The following is a 24,897-nucleotide window of genomic DNA, read 5'->3' on the forward strand; positions in this document are numbered from 1 at the left end:
AATTCAAAAACGTCCAGAAATAAAATAAAAAAAAGAAGTTTTTATAAATGAAAGTAAGGAGCAACATTGAAACTTATAACGAACAGAAATTATTCCGTATATGAAAGTGGCTTTTCCTCCGCAACCTATCTCTCTTTACACTAAAGATTGTTTATTGTTTTAAAAAGCAAAGCTATGAAAAAGAGTCAAACTTTAGCGTAAAGAGTGAGGCGTTGCGGGGGAAAAGCCCCTTTCATATACTGAGTAATTTCTGTTCGTTTTAAGTTTTAATGTTGCTCCTTACTTTCCTTTATAAAAACTTTTTTATTTTATTTTATAATACAAAACGTGGATATGTTGCACCGTGATTGAATTGGAATTACACAAGACTTAATTCAAAAGTGGGAACACCCCTTCTGGTCTTCTCAGTCAAGGTAATGACCAAAAGGAGTTTAGTCTGAAAAATTTTTGACATTCAAGCATTTTCCTTGAATGTTTATTTGGTCTAAAAGGGCGCAAATGTTTGGACAAACTTGTGTTGGGTAATGAGATTTAGCGATTACAGGGCAGGAAATTAACCATCAACACCAAAAGGAGCTTTCGAAATTAAAACACTTTCTATAGAAGTAATTCCATTTCTGTAGAAGTAAGCTTTTTGGAATATTTTCGATCAGTTAGAACAAAAGGATGTACTAGACTTGCAATTTTGGCTAACAATCGGCCTATTTTCAGGTGTTGTAGCGCTCTGAGAAAAGAATCTGCCCTATACCCATCTGCAGGAGTTGAACATCGCACATGTAGACCATACAAATATAGTCTATGACGATCAATTTATCCTGAAAGTAAAGTTTTACCTATCGCCACTAGGAGAAATAAAAGAGCTCGCCGTTTTTATCTGATTCCTAATCCTTCATTTTGCTGCAAAACAAAAAAAATGATAGCCAGAAAAGTCAACTATAGATAGCATTAAATGGATGGCATTTGCCCGTCCCGTAGATTTTTTAAATACCTTTTTGGGTGTATTTTCATTTACAAATGCTTTTTTGGGTATTTTTATGGAAAAATTAAAAGAATAATAATCTTTAATCAAAATAATCTTTATGATAGTGCTAATAGAACCAGTAATAGTTTCTAAGCAAAAGATCGCAACCAGTGTTTATAAGCAAATATACCCATTTTAATGGGTATTGAGTTAAATACGGTTTGAGGTGCTTGGGGTTGAATAAAGGGGCTGAGTTACACGCACACTTTTATAAAGATATTCTAAACCATTTTTTCCAAAAGAGAAAAAACGTATTACACTCCTTTTTGCGCGTGATTATAGACATTATACAACCGTATGTCAAGGTGATCGTTTTAAATAACTGTTACACTCTTATTTTTTTATCTCCAAAGCACATCTTAATTGTTTATAATTATAATTAATATTATAATTATAATTGTAATATTATAATTAATATTAATAATTAATGATTATTATTATAATATCATAATTGTAAGTAATGTATAATTATAATTATACATTATGATTACATAATTAGGTAATTAACAGCTCATGAAACAACCATATACAATTTCTTTCCAAAATTGGACAGGTATGCGATACAAAATGTGATTAATTTATTAAGAATATATTTGTTGTTGTGTGAAAATGTTTATGCCTACGAAAATTATTTTTATTGTTGTGTTCCTTCCAGGAAAAATCTGACTCTTATTTTCTTGCATGAACTCATCAACCAGCGATCTTTTGCTTAGAAACTTAAACAGCTCGCAACCAGTCAAAATGCACTGACTGATATAAACATGAACTATTTTTTGTTAAGTACATGCAAAAAAGTGTTTTGCAATTTCTTGAACTTGTAAATTAGCCTACAGTTAACTTTTCAAATGACCTCGACAAAAGAGGAAAAGAGAAACCATTGTGCTGAAATCCGTGGTACTAACTGCGGTTCAATTCTATTGGTTTATTTTGTCTATTGGTCTATTGGTTTATTGGTTTATTGGTTATGTTGCGAGAGGGCTCATTCTAACGGAAATTAACAGTTCTAGTGCCCTTTGTAAGTGTCCAAAAATTGGAGGGTACCTTGGCTCCCTCCCACGCTCATTTATTCCCAAAGTCACCGGAAATTTTAAGATAGCCATGCTGTTCAGCGTAGTCGAAAACTTAATTACTATTTCTTTGGGGATGACTTAATCCCCCAGAGTCCTCGTGGGAGGGGCTACAAGTTACAAACTTTGACCATTGTTTACGATAGTAATGGTTATTATGAAGTGTACAGACTTTTTCAGGGGGACTTTTTTGTGTTGGGGTGAAAGTGGGTCGGGGGGAGGATGTTACATGGGAGGATATTTATATGGAGGGATTTATCACGAGGGAAGAAAATTTCCATGAAGGGTGCGCAGGATTTTCAAGCATTATTTAAAAAAAAACAATGAGAAAATAAATATTTTTTTTTTTCAACTAGAAGTAATGAGCAGCATTAAAACTTAACCCATACTTAAAATATTACGCATATAAGAGGGTTCGTCTCCACAATACCTTGCTCTTTACGTTAAAGCATTTTTAGTAATTTCAATTATTTATTCTCAGCCTTTGTGAATCAGGGGTCATTCTGAAGGATTTGGGATAAATATTCAAGCTTTAGTGTAAAGAGCGTAGCATTGACGAGGGTGTGAAACCGCTCATATACGTAGTAAAAATAAATAAATATAGAGGTTCGTTAAGTACGTTAATTCTTAAGGTACGTATCTTTATTACTAACAAAAACGTTCTTAAAAAAAAATCTAGTGGCACTTTAAGTAACTAAAAATTGGAAGGGAACTAGTCATATTTCCCCATCCCGTTCTTTATCAAAATTGCCCAATCAAAACTATGAGAAAGCCATTTAGAAAAAAATTAATATGCAAATTTTGTTTTAATTATTCATATGCTGTGAGCCAAAGTCAAAACATCCATTAATTCAAAAATTTTCAGAAATTAAATAAAAAAAAACAAGTTTTTTAACTGCAAGTAAGGAGCGACATTAAAACTAAAAATGGACAGAAATTATTCAGTATATGAAAGGGATTGTCCCCTCCTCAACGCCTCGCTCTTTACGCTAAAGTTTTTTATTTTTTTAAAAGTAGAGATGTGAGAAAGAGTCAAAATTCAGCGTAAAGGGCGAAGCGTTGAGGAGGGGACAATACTTTTCATATACGGAATAATTTCTGCTCGCTTTGAGTTTTAACGTCGCTCCTTACTAGCAGTTAAAAAAAATAGTTTTTTTAAATTTAATTCAGTATAATGCATCGGACTTTACAGTTCCTACAGGCGGTACTGATCTTCTTTTCATGGCCCTTCAGTTACAAAGTGTAATGGGGGAAGGGGTTGGGGCTAACCATCCTGTGCTTTTGCACATCTTTTCTGTTTAAATCCCCCAAATTTCCCCAGTTAGAGCCCAAGTAGAACAGATTTGTTATCCACACAAAGCAAGGTTGATTCTAGCTAAGCTTACTGAGTCACACCACTGATTCCGTTCGAAACCAAATAACCAGCGACACCAGGACTCGAATCCCTGTCCTCACGGACAAATGATTCAATTCAATTTCAATTCAATCATATATATTTAAACAAAAACACATAATTACATGTACACCAGGAAAGCACAAAAGTGCTTAACTAGGGCAGAAACTTAACTAAAAAATAATTAAACAATCAACTAACAGAAACAACGAATCAACTGGATTTATCAAAAAAAGGAAAAAAAGAGAAAAATAGGGGGGTGACGAAGAGAAAGAAAAGAAAAAATAAAAAGAAAAGAAAAGAAAAAGACTGAAAAGAGGAGGACCACACGATATTCAAATCTAAACAGTATTTCTGTAACGACCCTTCACTGCTCGCTTGAAGGTAATAAGGTTATTTGAGTTCCGGATTTCCAAGGGGATTGAATTCAAGACAGCTGGAGCAAAAAATCGAATTAAAAAAGAAGCTATTTTTGTTGATTGTGTCTCGTTGACAATTTCACATGAATTTCGCGTTTCATAAGCATGCAAATTTTGATTTAAAGTAAATAAATTTTCAAATGACGATGGAAGGAGGTTGTTAAAATATTTGACGTAGATAACTTCGAAGACCACACTGCCTTTCCATGACGAAAGTAAAGCAGTGCAAAATAGGGATGATACCTTTTTATTGACAGTGAATAGATATAAAATTATTTAACTGGATATTTCGAACACATATACAGTGTTCATCATCAGCAGTAAAACTAAAAGACATGAATAAAAAATAAACAAAATTTATACCTAATAAACTAATTACATACAGTTTATTGCTCTTATTTTTTTCAATGCAACAGCGGAGGCAAATCTCTTTGACCTTTTCGGTTCCGGTTCATTAGAATTATCTGACATATTACGTGGACAGAGGTCATAGCTCTTAGGTGAGGTGATGTTTACTTTGTTTGACCTCAGTAAATTATCATAAATTGAGTTCAATCCAAATTCACCTGTATCTCTGTTTATGGAATTATTCTTGAATAGAATTTCTTTTAATTTCGATTGTTTTCCTGAAAATTTGCTTTAAACCTTGGTCCCTAGAAATCAAAGAAACATTTCAAACAAAATAAAATGATTTGGAAAATTAAAGATATGTTCCGAGAGGACCGACGTGAAATCTTCAGGTTTGGTATTTTGCTTTAAAGACGATGAAATATAATTATGATTTTGTAGCAATCTCGTTTTTAAATTTTGGCTAGTACGTCCCACATAAGAGCTTCCACAAGTACATGGGATTTTATAAACCCCACTTTGTTGCTCTACGGAAGTCCGATCCTTTCCAGAATTTAAAAAACTAGCCAAAGCATTACTACCTCTTAAAGCTACCTTTAAGCCATTCTTTTGTAAAATTCTTTTTAAGTTTTTCACTCAAACCTGGAACATATGGTAGAGAACAAAAAATGTCTTTCTTTTCTGTTGTTTCCAGAATATCGTCAGAACATTCTAAAAAAATTTTCCTTTTTTTCGAAAAAGTCAGGTCAATTAGCCAACCCGGATAATGGTTACTTATTAAAACGTCTTTTAACAACAATAATTCCTCCTCAATGAATTTTGGAGAACAAATTCGAAAAACGCGGTCAGTTAAAAGATGAAGTTGCTAGCCCACATAGAGCATCCATAAGACAAATGAGGATGAAAAATAGAATGATAAATCATTTTCAGGATTTTTTTTTAGGTAAACGGAATTTAAGACGGCGGATAACTCCAAGGGACCTTGAAAGTTTGTTACCAATAAATTTAGCATGTTCATTCCACGAAATATCAATAATAAATCCAAGATGTCTACAGGTTTTTACCCTATTTGTAATATTATTTTTTACAATTAAATTGAGGTCTGTTTGGACTGATCCGATTCTAGAAAATAAAATATAATTTGTTTTACCACAATTTAGTGTGAAATACTGTGAAACAGCCCACGATATAAATTCAATCAGAGCAATTTCCATTTTTTTAAATAAAGAAGGTAGATTTTCACATGCAACAAAAAGAAGTGTGCCATCTGCAAATATTATGATATTAGCTTCAGATAAATAATATTTTAAATAGTCAATATAAATGAGAAAAAGCAGTGGTCCCATTATTGAACCTTGTGGCACTCCAGACGGTAAAAGATGGCACTCTGATGTTGCATTTGCATTTTGTAAAACTTGAGCTCTATTAATAAGATACGAACGGAACCATTTTAAAGCCACATTACGTACACCAAATGATCCAAGAATTTGGAGTAATTTATCATGATCAACAGTGTCAAATGCCTCTTTAATGTCTAAAAGTAAAGCTGGGGATATTAGGCTTTATCAAATGCATCATTCACCCAGTCAACCAATTTAAGAATTGCAAGGTCCGTAGAAAGTCCTTTGCGAAAGCCAAATCGGGTATCACAGAAGTTTCTGATCCTGGAGGTAATCATACATTCTTTTAAGGACTACTTTTTCATAAATCTTCGAAAAAAAAAGGTAAAATAGAAATGGGTCGGTAATTACTCTGGTCATTTTTTGATTTCCCTTTGTGAAGGGGTAGCACTCGGGCTATCTTAAGTCTTTCTGGAATAGTTCCCTCTTCCCTCTTCAAGTGATAAATTAATCAGATGAGTCAGAATAGGATTAACAACTGTTTTTGTTGCTTTAAGAACTTTTAACGATGCTTCATCTACTCCAAAGGATTGTGATCTCATTCTCATAATTATTTCATTTATTTCATTTTAATCATAATTTGTAAAAAGGAATTCAGAAGTAACATGACGAGATTTAAGTTTGGGGACTGGTGGACTTTTTGATCTTTTAACTGCTTCAAGGCACAGCTTAGAACCTTCCTCTGAAAAATACTTGTAAAAATTTTCCGCCATTTCTTTTGGATCACTAACAATTTTTTCACTGAAATTCATCATTTTAATCTGGTCCTTTTCCTTTTTATGGCCCAGTGACTCATTGATTTTAATCCAAGTCCGCTTCATGTTTCCATTTATCTGTTCAAACTCTTTTTCATAATAAGCTCTTTCAGCGTGCCGTTTAATTTTATTCAGCCGATTTCTATACTCTTTGAAAGTCAGGAGTTTTTCATTTGTGGGGTCTTTTAAATAATCTTTATTTAACAGTACATCTTTCGATGTCCCATTGTCTGTGCATATAAATAGATTGTCAGGTTTACCGACTCTTGAACATGCAACATAATATTGTCCATGGGATACCTGATCCCACCCCAACACCTAGTTGGTGGGGGCGCTTCGCGCCCCCCAAGCCCCCCCGCGCGAGTAAGTCGCTACGCGCCATTGTAGTTGTGTCCCTGTGTCCAACCTGTGAATATAGAAAGAGATATATATATATATATATATATATATATATATATATATATATATATATATATATATATATATATATATATATATATATATATATATATATATATATATGTATATATATATATATATATATATATATATATATATATATATATGTGTTTTTAACTACGTAAAACTTGCGAATATACAACATTCTTCGATGTCCCATTGTCTGTGCATATAAATAGATTGTCAGGTTTACCGACTCTTGAACATGCAACATAAAATTGTCCATGGGAAAAACAATCCGTATTCAGATCTATACCTGATTATTCTAATGATTACCCTTGAGCTTTATTGATGGTGATTGCTAATTGAACATTCCCTGTGTCCCCGTCGTCATTTATATATCCCCCTGTGCCCCCGGCATCCACCTTGTAGTTGTGTCCCTGTGTCCCGGTTGTCATTTATATTCCCAGTATCCCGGTCGTCATTTGTGTCCCAGTTAAAAGTTTGTCTTTGAACGATTTTCTTAAATACCTTTAATGACGTCATCGTCATAACAAACATGACGACAACTAACTTCAACACAACATGACGACATGACGTCACTCGACAGACATAACCCACAGACAACTTATTTTTATATATATAGATAGATATATATTGTGATTCCTCGACACGCTTTCTTTTCTACTTTCTCTATCAGCCGCAAGTTTTTTGGCATAGACTCTTTGAGCAGCATCCTCGGCTGTTGCCATTGTAGGTTCTTCAGTCATTTTACAATAAACATTTTTCCGTCCACGATCTTCTTACAATTAAAAATTTGTATTTGAACGATTTTCTTAAATACCTTTAATGACGTCATCGTCATAACAAACATGACGACAACTAACTTCATGACGACATGATGACATGACGTCATTCGACAGACATAACCCACAGACAACTTATTTTTATATATATAGATTACAGTCTCTTCTTCCTTTTTGCAGAAACAAAGATACCAGTCGTCATCCATACTTTCCGAAGGTTATTTTTTTTCTTTTTAACTTTCTTTAATGGGGCAACATTTATCAAACTCAGCTAAAAATATATCCATAAACAAATTATAAGCCTTTTCTGCACATTTTCATTTGAAAAATTCCGAAAAATCAACATGTTCCAACTTTACAGCCAGATTTTTCCAACTATTTTCTGACAAATCTCGATGTTTAATCTCATCTTTTGGTGGTCTCCCCTTTAAACTATCAATTTTACTCATCAACATAAGGTGGTCTGATCCATCAATAACAAGTACATCGGCCGTATAACCATTCAATAACTGCCCATCAACAAATATATTATCTATTAAAGTTGCCGAAGAATGCGTTATTCTCGTTTGAATTGTTACTAAAGGGTACAAATAAGACGACAACATTTTTTTAAGGAAATCAACACGATCATCTGGATTTAATAGATCAATATTGAAATCTCCCATTAACACTACCTTTTTCTTTTCTTTTTCTACTTGTGACAGAAGACTTTCAAATACATCTAAAAAATCTTCTTCGAAAATGATGGTACTTAATATTCCAAACAGTAGCTTTTCTGACCATGACGACCTTATTTCAATAAACAGTGTTTCGAGTTTACCTTCAAGCCAGAGTGAAAAGTCATGTCTTACCTCATAATCTACATCAATTCTTATTAAAGCGGCTAGTCCTCCTCTCTGCATAAAAGAGCGACCCTTGTATTCGACCCTATACCCTGGAACAGAAAAGTCCATTACATTCAGGTTCTCATCACTCAAAAACGTTTCACATAGGCCTACAAACAATGGTTGCGATTTAAGACACTCCATTGTCCACAACAAGAACATTTAGCCTATCGGAATCCTTGGCAGTTCCAAAAAAGTAACAAATTTCCATTACATATATCCCATTTAGTAAGATCTGCAAGTTCAACGTATGAACTTTCATAAGGGTACTTTTTTAATCCAGCTTTAAATCCCAACTGACCAAACGAAACATCTGAAAACACATCAACAATAACTAATCTATTTTCCTCATAATTTTTCAATCGATCACGGGACCCTGACATGACTTAAGTGCAAACAGAAATTGATAAGAGTATAAGCAGAGACAAAATAAAAAATGAAGAGCATAAATGAGAAAAAGAAACAAAAAAGTAGGGTATCGCAAGCGGAAAATGGTTGAAAGAAACAAAGAGTGAGAACATGGCACTGCACAAACTGAACATGAGAAAAGCAGTAATTTAGCTGATGATCCTTCACCGATAAGATCCTTTACACTTTGTATTTTCCTGATATTCGGACCCTGTTTGACAGAAATCATTCCATTGATTGACCATGCGTTCTTTGAACCAAGTTTGTTTCAAGCCAAATCAAGCAAGTGTTTGCGCTTTCTCGTTAAGTACTCCGACACAAATATACCAGTTTCTGCTAATTTCGATTTTGCCATAAACACCGTTTTTGCAGCATCCAGATTACGAAAGACAACACAAACGGGAGACATGTTAGAATTGTTGGAGACTGGATGGGATGTATTTTGGAACCGACGAATGCTCAGGATGTGCGAATTTGCAATATCTGGCAGTCCCATTTTTTCCCCAACTTGTTTCACTGACATCTCAACACTGGCTCCTTGTGCTTGCTTTAAACCACTAAAAATAAGCGTATCCATTATCGTTTTCTGTTCCATATCATCAATTTTTAGTCCAATCACTTCGATTCTGTCTTCCAGAGATGCAATTTGCTTTTTGAGCCCAGATAACATTTTTCAAAAGCACTGAACTTTGCCGAGTATTCAACCAAAATTGAATCGTGGATTTTACAGACGATGTCTTCTGTAACTGAGGATGCTAGCCCTGTAGAAGGTACAGTGCTCAAGTTGTCACAAACCCTTTGCTCAATTTCATCTCTCAAACCGCTTCGCAGATTTTCAAGTTCTTTTTTAGCATTGTCCACAACGGAGGCAAGAGAAGCCCGATTCAAGTTTAAATTTTCTAAGTAAATATCCGGGAAAGTGGTAACTTCGCTGAATGCATTTGCTACTCCTTTGGTTTTTTTCTTCACAGTCTCATCAAAATTTTCTTGGTATGGTTCAAGCTGAGATTCTTGAACCGTTAATACCTCATTCATGCCGTAACAGAAAACAGCGTAGTGTGATCCGATTTTCTTTTGAACAGTATCCACAATTCGAACCGGCCATTTTGGATATGCTTTGAATTTTGCAAACGCTAATCCTCTAATTTCGAATCCTCCAGGCATATCGGATAATTAGAAAAATGTTACCTTTTAATTGCCTTTCTTATTTATAGACGTGCCAGCCTTCGTCTGTTTCTCATTAAAATTATCAAAAGATTTAATTTATTCGTCACTGAGTAATTAGATCCAGTGCTTTTACAAAACGTATCAGTTAAATCTATTGCGTAGCACTTAAATCACTATTCAAAATGTAATCCTTTTTCAACACTGGTCTTAACTGGACGAAGTCTGAATTAATACTGAATGATTCCAAGTATAGCATGCTAGCCACTCAACTAGGACGGTTTGTTCAGTAATTAAATTAAAAAAAAAAACAAGTTTTTGCAACTGAAAGGAAACAAACTTGACACTTAAACTGAACAGAAATCATTCCGCAAATTAAAGGGGCTGTACCCTCCTCAACACCCTGTTGTTCTTCCAAAATTATTGAAGTACATTTAAAAAAAGGGTTTTAATTCTCATTAAATGGCCCTTGTGGTTGAGGAATCATTCTTACAGAACTGGGACAAAAAGTCAAACTCTAGTGCAAAGAGCGGGGTATTAAGGAGGGGACAGTCCTTCTCATATACAGAACAATTTCTGTTCGCTTTAAGTTTCAAAATTCCTCCTTACATTCAGTTGAAAAAACTTGTTTTTTTGTAATTTCTCACAGTTTTTGAAAAAAAAAGCCATGAAATCCTCCATTCCCAAATATGGAGAAAAAACGAAAAATTCCTCCACTGTAGTTCCTATCGTGTAAAATTCGGAAAAAATGGGGGGCTACTTGCCCTGTAATATCTTAGGTCACTTGAAAAGGGCACTAGAAATTTAGATTTTTGATTAAATGAGCCGTATTCCGATCGTCTAGGATGAATGATTCGGTACAATCACCCCTGGGGAAAAAAACCCACAAAACAAACAGGTAAATGTGCATCCATGATCGTATGGCAAAAAAAATCCACATTTTTGTAAATAGGAGCTTGAAACTTCTACAGTAGTGTTTTTTGATACGCTGAAACTGATGATGTGATTTTTTTTTTTAAGATTTCTCGACTTCTGGGGGTGTTTCTCCCTTTTTCAAAAATCAGGCACATTTCCTCGGGCTCTTAGTTTTTGAAGGGCAAAACTAAACTTGATAGATCTTATAGATATGGAATCAGCACAAGGTATCTATCGATATAAAAACTCCGTTTTTTTAGAGTTTCGGTTGCTATTGAGCTGCGTCGCTCCTTATTTAAGGTCGCTACCGGGAAATGTATGAGAGACTTCTTAATAAATTTTACAACACGGGGCATTTTTTTCCATTCTCTCCCCTACCCTCCTTCTTTTGGTTGTTAGTCATAAAATCTTATCTGATACCACATGATTCTCCAAATTATACGTTAACAGTTACTACAACTATGATACAGATACTACATGATTAGTGAATATTAATTAGTTCATGATATCAAAATTTAGAACAATCCAGTCTAAGGAGAAATTAACTACGTTTTCAAGACGTTATAAACTAACTTTATAACGTTACAAGATTAAACTCAATAAAGATATAATATAAACTTCGTAACGTTATAAAATTAACTACGTTATAAGCGTAAATTATACGTCCGTATTCAAAATGATTCGATATAAACGGGAAAACCTGTGAAAATCTATCCTTTTCGTAAGATTTTAACTTGTAAGTTTTACTTTTGATAGAATTCTCTTCTCTGGCGCAGACGTGAGGGGGGGACATAAAATTTGGCACTTGACAGCAACTACAAGAAGAAATGAAGGTACTGCTTATGTTCAGAGTGCAAAGACTGAAAAGAATTAAAATGCAAAGCGATCTTCGGACTATTTGATCATCCAGATATGACGTACATCAAGTGTTCTGACTGAGCTAACACTTAGCTCAGATCAATATATAACCGAAATGATTAGGTAGGCGTCAGTGGAGGGTTCTAGAAGAAGTATTTTGAATTCGCTGAAAATTAAGCATTCGCCATTGTTTTCAAACTCTTTGAATGGAACAAACGATCCGCCCAAACGATTCTTTTAAGAATGAATTTTACGGGTAGCGAACTAATTTCAAATTGATGCTTGGGCCAACGTATGGTAACATTCATGGGGAAAACGAAAAGTACACGTGATTACTGTGCCAACATTTTTCTATATATTAATCACCTGTAAGACCCATGGTTTCGTCGCCACCCTTCCCTAGTTGCAAATAAAATCCTGGCTAAACTTATAAAACAACACCTTATTTATTTTTTTAAACGTTAAAATACAATTTTGTTGGCACCCTAAGGTCACTTGTTTCTGCTATTTATTTATTTTTTTATGTATCAGGCTCTTCACCATCTTCTCCTGGGAGTTTGAGAAGCAGTATAGGCGGTGAGCCCTACCCTGAGGCTGATATTTTAGAAGCTACTCATAGAGGACTTCATCGATTCGTCCCTCGACACCATGATGAAATCGAGGTGGATATCGGTGACCCCATTTATGTACAAACGGAAGCAGACGACCTTTGGTGCGAAGGTAATAACTAAAATTTGGCATTTTTTCCAGACGGCAGGCTACTTGAATGGTTAAAACCAGGTTAATTTATAGTCATTTAATAAGATACACGTAATTATGCCTTGTGTTTGTTTAACAGCGTCCATGGACATTCTTGGGGAAATTAGTTCAAAAATAGTATTTGAAAAAAGACTAAGTTTGACTTAAAATTAATTCGAAAATATTTTATTAGTATACATAGGGAAGGTGGCAATTCTATTTTCGTCATCCGTTATCGGGCGTCCAGGTATTTAAAAAGGTGAAAGTTGCTCCTAGGAGAGCGCTTTTGAATTTTAAAAATTGTTGTTACAGTCTAAAAATTCAGTGATTTTTAATATTATTATAATATATCATAGTAATATTTTGAATCGAAACGTACTTCTCTCAGCAAATAAAAATTACTTTTTAAAAATAAAACGAAGTGGCTAGATTTTGAAATTATCTCGTAGACTTCGAGGTGCACGCTAGAAAAGACTTGGGGATACAAAATTCCAAGAATCTGTCATAGTCCTTAGACTGAATTTCAATCCCCACAATAAACAGAAATCCCAGTAAACTTTCAAACCTAAAGAACAATAAAAACAAAGTAAAAACACTAAGTTGTACATATTAAGATAGAATATTAAGATTAAGTCTAATTAAGATTATAAGTCTAATTATTATATAAGTCTAATTAAGTCATATTAAGTTTTATTCTACTAACGAGTCTGTTTTTCGATTAGCAGTCTTGTTTCGATCCTGTTTTTAAAAAGGGTAAAAAAAAATAATTATTGTCCTTAAATAAGTCAAGATAAGAGCCCAAATCTTATTTGTAAAACTTGATTAAAATTCCAATTTTTCCAATTATTACTATTGACGTAATATCAAACGAAATTCATGCAATATTTTTTTTTTATTTTGCTCTACGCCGTAACTAAATAACGCTATTTTTTTTTGCAACATCAGGTCAATATATTACAAACAATTAAATGCATTAACCAAAAAGCGGAACAAAAGAGTTCACAAAATGACTGATACGGCATCTACACTGTTTAAAAATTAAAGAGAGAAAAACAAAATTAATTTAAATAAAACAGTGGAACAAAACAAAAGAAAAAAAAACAGCAACAAAACCTTAAATAATAAATCTGAATATTTTAACCCCATGTCCGTGAGCCTTTATCAACGGGAAAAAACGAAAAAGAATAAGAAATAAATTAAATCATAAAAAAAAGACAAAAACAATACACAAGAGATAAAAAACAAAAAAATAAAACTCACATCTTAATAACTTCTACAATACTGCAAAATACCTGTTTTTTCTCAATTATTCAGTCATTTACAGTTTGCAGTACTTTGAAAGTTATTAAGATACGAGTTTTATTTATTTGTTTATTTTTCTTTTTCTCTTGAGTGCTATTTTACGTTTTTTCCCATAGATAATTTGATTTAAATTTTTTCCCATTGATAAAAGCTCCTGGACGTGGAGTCAAAATATTCAGATTTTTATTATTTAAGGTTTTGTTGCTGTTTTTCTTTTGTTTTTTACACTATTTTATTTAAATTATACTTGTTTTTCTCTCTTTGATTTGTAAATGGAAAAGCAATGTCATCTATGAAGCTATTTACCTCAACGGTTCGATTTTATTCCGGCTTCGGGCAGGCATCCACTTTATAAAACGAGGCAGCAGCAATAAACGATGCTTCTTACTCGCAAGCAGTGAGTGTCCAAATTCAAGTTTGTATCTACGCTCGAAAAGAGAGAAAATTTTTAGTGACTCAAGAGCGGACTCACGAGACACATAATTTGCACCGAAAATGATTTGTGCAGCAAGTTTCTTCATATTTTTGATATCACTACTATGATATTCTGTATCGTGGACTTGTGGGCTCTAGACGGACAGGCATGGTTAAGAGGTGGCTGGATATAAGAAGGATAAGCCATTCTGAGTTACGCTTTAGAAAAACTAAGGTGCCGCAAAGAAACCAACGATCATAAGTTGTAATTCTCTTTTTTTATTAACTTTAATTCTCTTGCAACATATAGACTAAAGGGGTAGCCTAAGCTAAAAGTGAAACCGAGTAAAGCTACGGTTGAGGTAATTATGTGTCATGGTTTGGAACCGGAGACATCAACAACAAAATTATTCCGAATTTTGTTTTTCAAAATTTTTCAACCCTGATCTAAAGAATAAGTGAGCCGAACAATCACCGGTTTAAATCTTTTCATCGACTGAGTGAAGTTTGGCTGTCAAAAAGATATTTTGTGTGACCGGTAAAGGTTGAGACAATCAAAAATGAAGAACATTGAGAAGAATGCTGTTTTAAATATAAAACAGAATACAAGTATTGTATTTTATAAACAAAATACAAGAAGAAAAGGGAGAATACAAGAAGAGTAAGACAAAATAAGAAGTGGAGACAAAACAAAATAGAATGTTGTTTTAGAAACAACTAGAAACAACAGGGATACACAACTTGAACATTGAGATGCACCGTGTGTTATTCCAGCCCATTATGAGCCGATTTCTCCCGAGAAAACTTCATAAGGACACAAAAAATTAAAATGTTCAATATCCAATTTTTTTTTCAGTAAAACCCAAATGGAACTCTGGCCTTAAGAGGGTTCACAGATTTGGCTAAAGAAATTTTACTGGAGGATATTTTTGTTGCTTTTACGGCGGGCTTGACTATTTGTTTTACAGTATGTTTCTTATAGGCTTCATTTATTCTTTCATAGTAATATCTGTTATGTTTAGGCTTAACATGATTCTTCTTTTTAATATCTGTTTCTTGTAGGTTCCATCTATTTATCCATAGGAAATTATTTTGTTTTAAGATTGACTTATCGAATCAAATAATTTTTTCTAGCTATCATTCATTGCTTTTTTTGAATTTTGTTCTGGAGGAACTATTTTTTTAATTGATTTATTTCCCTTTTGAATTGACACAGCTTTATTTTGGGCTAGTTATAGGACTATTCAAAAGGTTTTTCCTCAGCTCTTTTATATAAGGACCAAAATTTTGGATTAAATATAAATTTTCGGCAATACGTGAATTTTCTGTAATTTTGTTATAATTGATAGTTGATCTGTAATTTTCCTATAGTTGATCTATAGGTAATTTTGAGCAATAACTTTTTAAAAGAAATTTCATTGGAATTCAAATTAACTGCGATCTTAAGCCGTACGGATTAATAATTGACAGAGTTTTTAGTCTTCCATGGACCTGAAACTATCCCTCAATGTTTTGCCCCTTATTCATAGATTCCAAAAAATGCCTTTTTTAGTATTTTCATTGAAAAAAAAATCGAAAAAGATGGAAGTGCCTCTCCCCCCTCTAGAAGTACAAAAAATTACCCCCTCCAAATTTTTATGAATAGGAGTTACTGCATGACCATTATGAACAATATAGGTAATCATAGGCAGCGCAACAGCGCTGCCAAGAGCGATGTGGGAATAATGCAATATTTATTTTGCTTTCTTTTGCTTTTACACCAGGGCACTTCGTATTGAAAAGGTTGTCATAGAAACTTCAAAAGCGGCTCATTCAATTGGAAATTGAAACGGCTAATGCCCTTTTTAATAGCCAAAATTGATTGGAGGGCAACTAACACCCCTCCCACAATCTACCATTTCCCCAAACACATCCAATCAAAATTTTGAGATAGTCATTTGGTTCAACATAGTCAAAAGGTCTGGAAATAATTTTTTCCAAGATAACACCCCCCAAAAAAGGTCCTCAGGGCAAGGGATGTAAGTTACGCCATGGAGACATATAAGATTTATACAGAAAGGGTGACTATATATACTTCGGAGAGACGTCACTGTATTGGTAATCAAAAGTTCTAGTGACTTTTTAAGATTAAAAGTGATCGGAGGGTAAATAACCCCCCCCCCACACCTCGTATTTTCCTGAAATGCAACACATAGAAATTTTAATATGGCCATTTGTTGTCATAAAACATCCGAAAGGCTCATTCGATTGAAAATTGGAGGTGCCAGTGGCCCTTTTAACAGTCAAAAGTGAATGGAGGGCAAATAACCTACCTCCCACGCCCACCGTTTCCGCAAACATATCCAATCAAAACTTTTAGATAACCATTTTGATGTGCATAGTTAAAAAATCAGGAAATTATGTCTTTGAGGATGAACCCCCGTAGCCCTCACGGCAAGGGTTATATGTCATGCACTGGGGGCATATAAGGTTTTTATATAAAGGAGGGTCGTCAAAAATTCAGAGGGGGCTCACTAGAATGATAATCAGAAGTTCTAGCACCCTTCCTAAGATTAAAAGCATTCGAAGACGGATACTCCCCCCCCCCTATACACACACCTCGCATTTTCCCAAAATGCATCTGATGGAAACTTTGAGATGGTCATTTGTTGTCGTGGAAATTCAAAAAAAAACTCATTCGGTTGGGAATTGAAAGGACCTTTTTTAAGTCAAAATAGGTTAGAGGGCAACAAGCCCCTTCCCCATGCCCTTCAATTCTAAAAACAAATCTTATAAAAATTTTGATATAGCCAATTTGTTCACCATAGTGGAAAAGTCAGGAAATTATGCCTTTGAGGATGACAACCCCCCCATAGCCCTCATCACAAGGGTTATAAGTTTTACCCCTCAGACAAATAAGGTTTTCGTGGAAAGGGTGGTCGTATAAACTCTGTAAGAGAATCATTTTATTGGATATCAGATGCTCTAATTCCCTTATTAAAAGTCAAAATGATCGGGGGCAGCACCCCCCTTCATGTTGTATTTTACACAAATCCATCCGATAAAGATTTTGATACAGTCACTTGTTCAAAAGTAGTACAAAGACTATATACTAAGGCCTTTGGGGTGGACAGAGTCCCATAGAGTCTGTGGGTAAGGATTGTAAGTTATGCCCCAGGGGCAAATAAGGCTTTTACAAAAGGGATGGCTGTGTGAACCTTAGAAGAGGCTACTATGATTTAAAATGTATAGTTCTAGTTCCCTTTTAAGAGTCAAACATGATGGAGGGCAGCTAGCCCTCTCCCTGACATCCACTTTTCCGAAAACACATTCACTTGAAATTGTGAGATAACCTTTTGTTACCAATAGTCCAAAAATCATATAATTATGTCATCAGAGTGGACACAATCCCCCAGAGCCCATAGGAAAGGGTTGTAAATTATGAAAAGAGCTTGTAAGGTGTTTATGAAACGGGTAATTATACAAACTTTGTATAGAAATGGAGCTCATTTGATTGGAAATCGCAAGTTTTAGAGCCCCTCTTAGGGTCAAAAGTAAAAGAAGGGACGTCAGTCCCCCCAACTCCATAACTCCCCAAAATATATCATAACGAATTTTAACAAAGCTAATTTATTCAGCGTTGTTGAAAGGTCCAGTAATTATGTCTTTGGGGTTGTCAACCTGCCCACAGTCCTCAGGGCAAAGGCTGTAAGTTAGGCAATTCGTTCACTGTTTACATATAGTACATGTTATTGAGAAAGGTATGCATGGTTGAACTTAACTTTCCAAGAAGACACAGGATATTCAGGCGAGTCTTTCAGAGAATATTGAGGGGAGTGTTGAACTAAGTTAAAACATGGTATTTGTATACCGATTGTGAAAAGGGTACTTAGTATATTAATTTGGAAAATTCAGTAAATGATAAGGAATATGATCAAAAAGGCAATGTTTGCATGCTACCACTGCTACTGCAACTACCAACACTACTACTACCACACTGCTCTATTTACAGTATCAAGGGGAAGTTTGAAATAAATCAAAAGACGATATGTGCATGCGCATTATCAAAATAGCGTATATCAAGAAATGATTTTGGTATTAAGTAGAAGCTTTCAGAGAATACTTAAAGGGGAAGATCAGCTCACCAAAAGGCAATATGTGCACACTACTGCTAATATTACTGTCACTGCTACATTTACTACTACTGCTACTACTACTACTATTACTACTACTACCACTATTACTACTATTGCCACTACTTGTAGGAACATGTTGATGTAAATTTCATGAAGTATATGAACTTACAGGTTATTAAAAGGACATACCAGCAATGTCATAGCAATGGCTAATTGTATTAAGTTGAAACTTCTAGGGCTTGATGAGAGGCTTATTCAACTAACCAAAAGGCAATAGGTTAGTACTATATAGGTTAGAAAATAGGTAGTAAACTAAGGATACTAAGGCGAAAATTTTGGTATGGCATAGAAACTGTATGGAACTAAATCGAAACACGCTATACCCACACAGGCTGTTAGGCAGAAGCATCAGAAATGCTTTAGGAATGGTTGATGGTCTTTATTAAGCTGAAACCCTCAGCGTGTGTTGAACGTGATGTTGAAATAAATCAAAGTGTTATGCGCATACTTCTACCTGAGCTGCTACAACTGTTAATACTGCACAAGCTAAATGTATTAAGGAGAAGATTTTAAGGCATATTTTAGTGTATTTGAACTAAATCAAAGGAAGCTATGAGCATGTGGACTTTCAAAAAAATGACAAAGCAATATCTAAAGAACAAATTATAATATCAATTTAGAATTTTAAGGGTAAGTTTCGAAGGGTGTTTGAACTGTTTGAACATATAGCATCAGAAGGCACTATATGTATACTTGTAATACTACCACTACAATTAATGTAACTAATGACGCTAAAGGTATTAAGATGAAACTTTTAGGAAATGATTAGGGGTTACAATTAAAGGAAAAAACTGTATGCACGCAGGTTTTCAAAAAGGCATATATGCAATTTCATAGGCAGCACCACCCTATAATATCATTGAAATTTTTGAATCTAAAAATATCTTTGAAACTTTTAAAAGAGCTAGTTCAATTCAAAATTGAAAGTCCTGGTGCTCTTTTTAGAGTAACAAGAAATTGGAGGGCAAGTAGCCCTTCTCTCAATCCCATTCATTTTCTATGCGCATCAAGTCAAAATGTTGAGACAACTTTATTGTTCAGCATAGTAGAATGGTGCAGCAACTATGTCTTTAGGAATATTAAGCATCTCAATCCCCCACAATTATGCAATTGGCCCATCATATTCTAAAACTAAATTTTGCTTTAAAATAAATCAAAAAGCATTGTGTTTGTGGTTGACACCTCAGACGCATGAGACACCTCAGAAAAATATCGAGAACGATTGGGAGTATTAAGTTAAAACTTCTGGGGGTACTATTATTGTTACTTCTGCTCTTGCAATTTAGATAAAAGAGTGTAAGTGCAGCCAGGTTGTCAAAGAACATAGATAAAATCTTTGGGAATATTGTTAAGTTTTATTTTTCAGGTCGACTTCGGAAGCTAGAAAATTAAATTAAAAAGTAATATTTGTGTCATGATAAAGATTGTTGAAAAAGTTTCTCCAATATACAAATAGCAACCCATACTATGGATTCTAATAGAAAAAAACCGAAAAAATATAAATATTATTTTTTACATGAAAAAGTATGTCTTTAAAAACGAACAAAAATTAACTTAAAAAACTTTTTCCACAAAACAAGTTTTTCCAAAAAAAATAAAGAGCTCCACTGAACCAAGCATGAGCAAAAATAAAGTCAAATATTTTTCCAAGCGTAAAACAACCACATATCACTATAAACAAATAAATTAAACTCAAAACGAACAGAAAATACAATAAATAGCCGAGTTAAACTCTAAACAAGCAAAAATTAACATGAGTAGGGCTGATACCCCCATGCCTTTTCAAGACCAGAACGCAATTTACGCTTTACTGAAAACAAAACATGTTTGAATTTTTACCGTTTTCTTTCGTGAATCGATGCAACCTAATTTTACAACTTTCGTCTCATTAAGTCTAGTTTGTCCAAGTAAGTCACAAGCCAACTGGAGACAAACAGAGACATATTGGGTTTTCTGCGAGTGTCAAAAACCAATCAAACCATTTTTGATTTTTTTTTTCGTCTCTACTATTTTAGATTGTCTGAGAAAAATCGTGGAAAACGTTTATTCTACGGGGCCCATATCAAAATTTAAATAAAAAATTGCTTGTATTACTGTTTCTTAGGGTGGCTCTTCAATCTACTTTTAATATTCAAGAAATTGAAACTCATTAGGCTTCAATAAAATATTATTAAGCGTAACTGATTGGGAAGCTCTTAGCCCAGAAATATAGTTCTTAACATACGCACTAAGAGGTGTGGGGTGCCACTAGCTAACAAGATTGGTGAACTTAGGTACCGCACTTATCGCGGAAAAAATAATAAATAATTATTATTTATAATTGTCTTACATTTATTGAGATCTATTGTCTCTGTCTACATACCCAAGAATTTGCAAGTTATTTGGAAACATTTTTGTTTAAACATTCTTACGTCATGGATCAATACAACCAATATTTTTTCTTCATTAACTGGGCCCAAGATATGTTTCTTGGTCCAGTCTAGATGTCTAGTAAGATAAGTTGAATCAAACGAAAAACTGTCCCATTTCCGGATGTGATAAATCCCTACAACCTAACAATTTTCGTAATAGTCTGCCCTTATTTAGGTCTACTTTGCACTGTCAGTATACCCTGTCTATATGGCCGTATCAAGGGTGGGAGGATTAGCAGGTTTTACCCCCCCCCCCAAAAAAAAAAATATCACCCGACTCGTAGAAACATTGTTAAAATGCATATAACCAAGTTTTTGATGCATTTTAATGTTTTTGTGTGTAAAATTCCCCGAAAAAATAACAACCCTCCCCAGAACAAAAGTCCTTCATACAAGCTGCTTATTTTTTCCATTAAATATACTTTCCTTTAGGCGTAAATCTTCGAACAAGACGGAAAGGGATATTTCCTAGTGCCTATGTTGTTGACGCAGAATATTCAGAATTCGATCCAAATACACCTGTAGTCCGAAAAGAGAGATACCTTCTTCATTATCTTGGTTCGGTAGAAACCATGCAGCACAAGGTAAGATCAATAATTTATTAAAGGTAAGGACCTTTGGTGAATTTAACAAATTAAAATATAGAGAAAACGGGTATAATGTTTTGAAATAAAGTAGTGGACAAAACAAAAGCAAATAACTTTACACAATAAAGAAATCCGAATATTTTGACTTCACGTCAAGAAGTCTTTATCAAAAGAGAAAAAATGAATTAAGTTAAAAAACCAAGACGTGTAAAGAAAATAGAAACAAAAAGAACAAGCGAAAGTCACATCTTAAAAACTTCCGAATTATTATTAATAGTCGTTGAAATTAACTCGCGTTTAGAAGAGCTGAATTGACTGCGACATGGCTTTTTTAAATGTTGTTTATATTCACGCATAACAGTGTTGGAGGAGTAACAACACTTCATTTTTTTGCTTTTTTTATCATCTATTTCAGTATAGTATCTTAATAACTTCTATTGTTATCATTAATAGTCGTTTAAATTAACTCACGTTTAGAAGAGCTGAATTGACGGCGACATGGCTTTTTTAAATGTTGTTTACATTCACGCATAACAGTGTTGGAGGAGTAACAGCACTCCATTTTTTTTGCTTTTTTATCATCTATTTCAGTATATAGTCAAAAAGCGACATAGTCAGAAAGCGACAATCGTCGACAAAGCGACTTCACGTCAAAATGGAAACAAATACAACAAACAAAAGTCACATATTAATAATTTCCAATATTATCATTAATAGTCGTCAAAACTATCTCTAGATAGAAGAACTGAATTGACCGCGACATGGCTTTTTGAAAAGTTGTTTACATTCACGCATAACAGTGTTGGAGGAGTAACAACACTCCATTTTTTTGCTTTTTATATCATTGATTTCAGTATATAGTCAGAAGGCGACAAAGGCCTAGCTTCTTTAATTTTATTGGGATATGAGAACCTCAAGTCAGATTGATGAATAATTCCGATTGTTGATGTGCGTGGGATCCCGGCCGTATCACAAACATATTTCCTAAGAAAAATAATTTGAAAAAAATAAAGATCCTTAACAAAAGGGCATTCTGTCATAGGTATAAATTGATCCCACTCACTTTTACAGGGCATTTCTATTTTTAATTTTGGTAAAGTTTGTATTAACATTTTTTACGTTTCGGACTGTGGCAGAGAAAAGGCATGACACATCCTTCCTAAATTGTAGTGGCTCTCTCGTTGCTGACGAAATCAGAGCTTATTCTCTGCTTCTTTCTTAGCAGTGATATTAGAAAGTCGGCCCACGGCTTGGGAAACAAAATTCAAGTAAGAGCAAATAACCTTTTTTTTAACACCATTCAATAATCCCTGAAAGGCTAAAAGGCATAATTTTGGAAATAATAACATGTTCTTTACATGAGAAGCACCATGTTATTGCACAAATCGAAAAAAAATAATGGCAACTCACAAGCAAAGAAAATCATCATTCAGTAGAAAAACAAGCTGAAAGCCCCAAATGGGCCCTTGCTCCCCTCATTACCCCATTTCCCAATTTCATTTCTTAAGAAGCAAGGTAGACATGCTGCATCACGCTTGAAATATAATGAATGAAATGAAATAGAAAAGAATCATAAACCTATGTTTGCGGGGACACAAAGTTGTCCTTCGGCTCCTAAATATATTTAATATTTCTACCCCTCGCCTTTCTAGCCTTTTATCAGGAAATGAAGCCATTTTTCCAGGTTTTTTAGACCAGAATGATTTTTGACTTGATTCTTAGACTTGATTTTTTGATTTTAGAATTGATTTTTAGACTTGGAATGATTTTTGATATGTATATATAATCCAGTTTTATGTTGTTTGAAGCAAAATCATACAGGAACTTAATCACGTATAATTTGAGTTATAAAGAAGGTATATCACCCTCCACCTAGCTCCGTCCCCACCACACAGTATTCAACAGAAAGGAGGATATACTTTTATTCCAATTGATTAGGCTGCAATTTAAAGGGCAAGAACATTGTGCAGAAAGGATATGACCAAAGGATATGAAGGGATCAACCTGCCGTTGATGTAAATAAGATTATTTAGTGGTGGATGATTTTATGGAAGTGGCAAATGTTGGTTTATACTTTTCTTAGCTATACATGTGCGCATGTAGTATTCCATTTTTTATTCCAAGTTTGTTTCCGTAATTCAACAAAAATAGTAGAAGGATTGTTATTCATAGATTTTTAAGATGATGAAAATTACTACAGTTTCACCTAAAACTTTGTAAATTGAGAATATCACCCCTCCCCGCCCTTGACATAAGTGCTTCGGTCTCCTCTGATTAAGGAAAGTAATTCCATCACCACATTGATTCTATTTATGAATTGTAAGCATCACTAATTTATATGCAGTCCAATTTTTAAGTGATATGAACTTCTAAGGGGGATGTGAGTAGATTAGACTATCCATGTTTGTGTAAGGGGTGATGATTACATTTCAATGAAATACTCTTGAGGCCCTCAATAAGTGTCTTTTAAGGCTCCTCCTCAGCATCAACGTAGAGGAATGGATCAAGTTTACACCCAATCCTCTCTTCACTTGAAGCAATATACTTAGAATAAGCGCTACGAATTCGTTCTGAGAAAGAGAAAGCTCCCATCTTCTGCTGGACTGAAAATATTCCAAGTCAGATACCTCCTTCTCTTTACTCTCCTGAACAACTTGAAACAAACAGATATCTAATAAATGTTTCTTTGAAAATGGAAAGTTTCACCTGTTAAGGGAGAACGTACTAGGTAGAATAAAAGGATAAGGCATTAGACTTTACGGTCCCTACTAGCGGTGCTCATCCCTGTTTCTTGGCCCTTCAGCCAGGAAGTGCAATGGGGGGCTGGGGGCCAACCATCCTGTGCTTTCGCACACCCTTCCTGTTTACCTTCCCCAGATTTCTCCAGGTACCCATTTAGAGCTGGGTCGACTCTGGCTAAGCTTACAGAGTCTCGCCACTGGCCCCCGTCCCAAACTGAACAATTGCGTACGCTGGGATTCGAACCCGCGTCCTCTCAGACAAAGGATCCTGAATCCAGCGCACCAATCCACTCAGCCAGGACGGCTTTAAAGAATAACCTTTTAAAATTTATCTGTTCATCTAGGGTCAACAAGTTTTATGTTCTGCAGTTCGACGGATACGAGAAATGCATCCATCTCCATTTCCTCAAGCTTGTATACTGGAGATATCCGATCAAGGCCTTAGAATGGTTGATAAGAATAAACCACCCGTAAGTTTCCTTTTTCCTCTTAGTTTTATTAAATAGAATATTCTCTTGCATTGTATGCAAGATATTTTTAACTTAAAAAATGTTTGATATCTTTACTATTCAACCACAGGTGACCTGTTTTTGGCCTTGTTTTTTTTTTTACTAAATTTAGTGTTAGACAAAAGGGAAGGGCATGCTTCATTTAAATAGGACATAAATATAGAGATACAAGTTGCTGTTTCA

At 34.3% G+C, this 24,897-nt stretch overlaps 1 protein-coding gene and 1 long non-coding RNA gene across 3 annotated transcripts in view; one reads left to right on the plus strand and one right to left on the minus strand.

Moving 5' to 3' along the window:
- Positions 1 to 24,897, plus strand: part of LOC136043948 (JNK-interacting protein 1-like) — a 112,376-nt gene that overhangs the window by 61,176 nt on the left and 26,303 nt on the right. Inside the window, exons 5-7 of the mRNA XM_065729023.1 lie at positions 12,369 to 12,557; positions 21,310 to 21,461; positions 24,550 to 24,675. Coding sequence (XP_065585095.1) covers positions 12,369 to 12,557; positions 21,310 to 21,461; positions 24,550 to 24,675 — 467 coding nt within the window. The remainder of the gene's footprint in view (positions 1 to 12,368; positions 12,558 to 21,309; positions 21,462 to 24,549; positions 24,676 to 24,897) is intronic.
- Positions 1 to 24,897, minus strand: part of LOC136043949 (uncharacterized) — an 87,836-nt gene that overhangs the window by 39,675 nt on the left and 23,264 nt on the right. For both annotated transcript variants that reach the window (XR_010621759.1, XR_010621758.1), the window contains exons 3-4: positions 14,184 to 14,300; positions 8,460 to 8,542 (exon numbers count right to left, since the gene is read on the minus strand). This is a non-coding gene — a long non-coding RNA (uncharacterized LOC136043949). The remainder of the gene's footprint in view (positions 1 to 8,459; positions 8,543 to 14,183; positions 14,301 to 24,897) is intronic.

The sequence above is a fragment of the Artemia franciscana genome, chromosome 2 (assembly GCF_032884065.1).
Source record: "Artemia franciscana chromosome 2, ASM3288406v1, whole genome shotgun sequence".
Lineage (NCBI taxonomy): Eukaryota > Metazoa > Arthropoda > Branchiopoda > Anostraca > Artemiidae > Artemia > Artemia franciscana.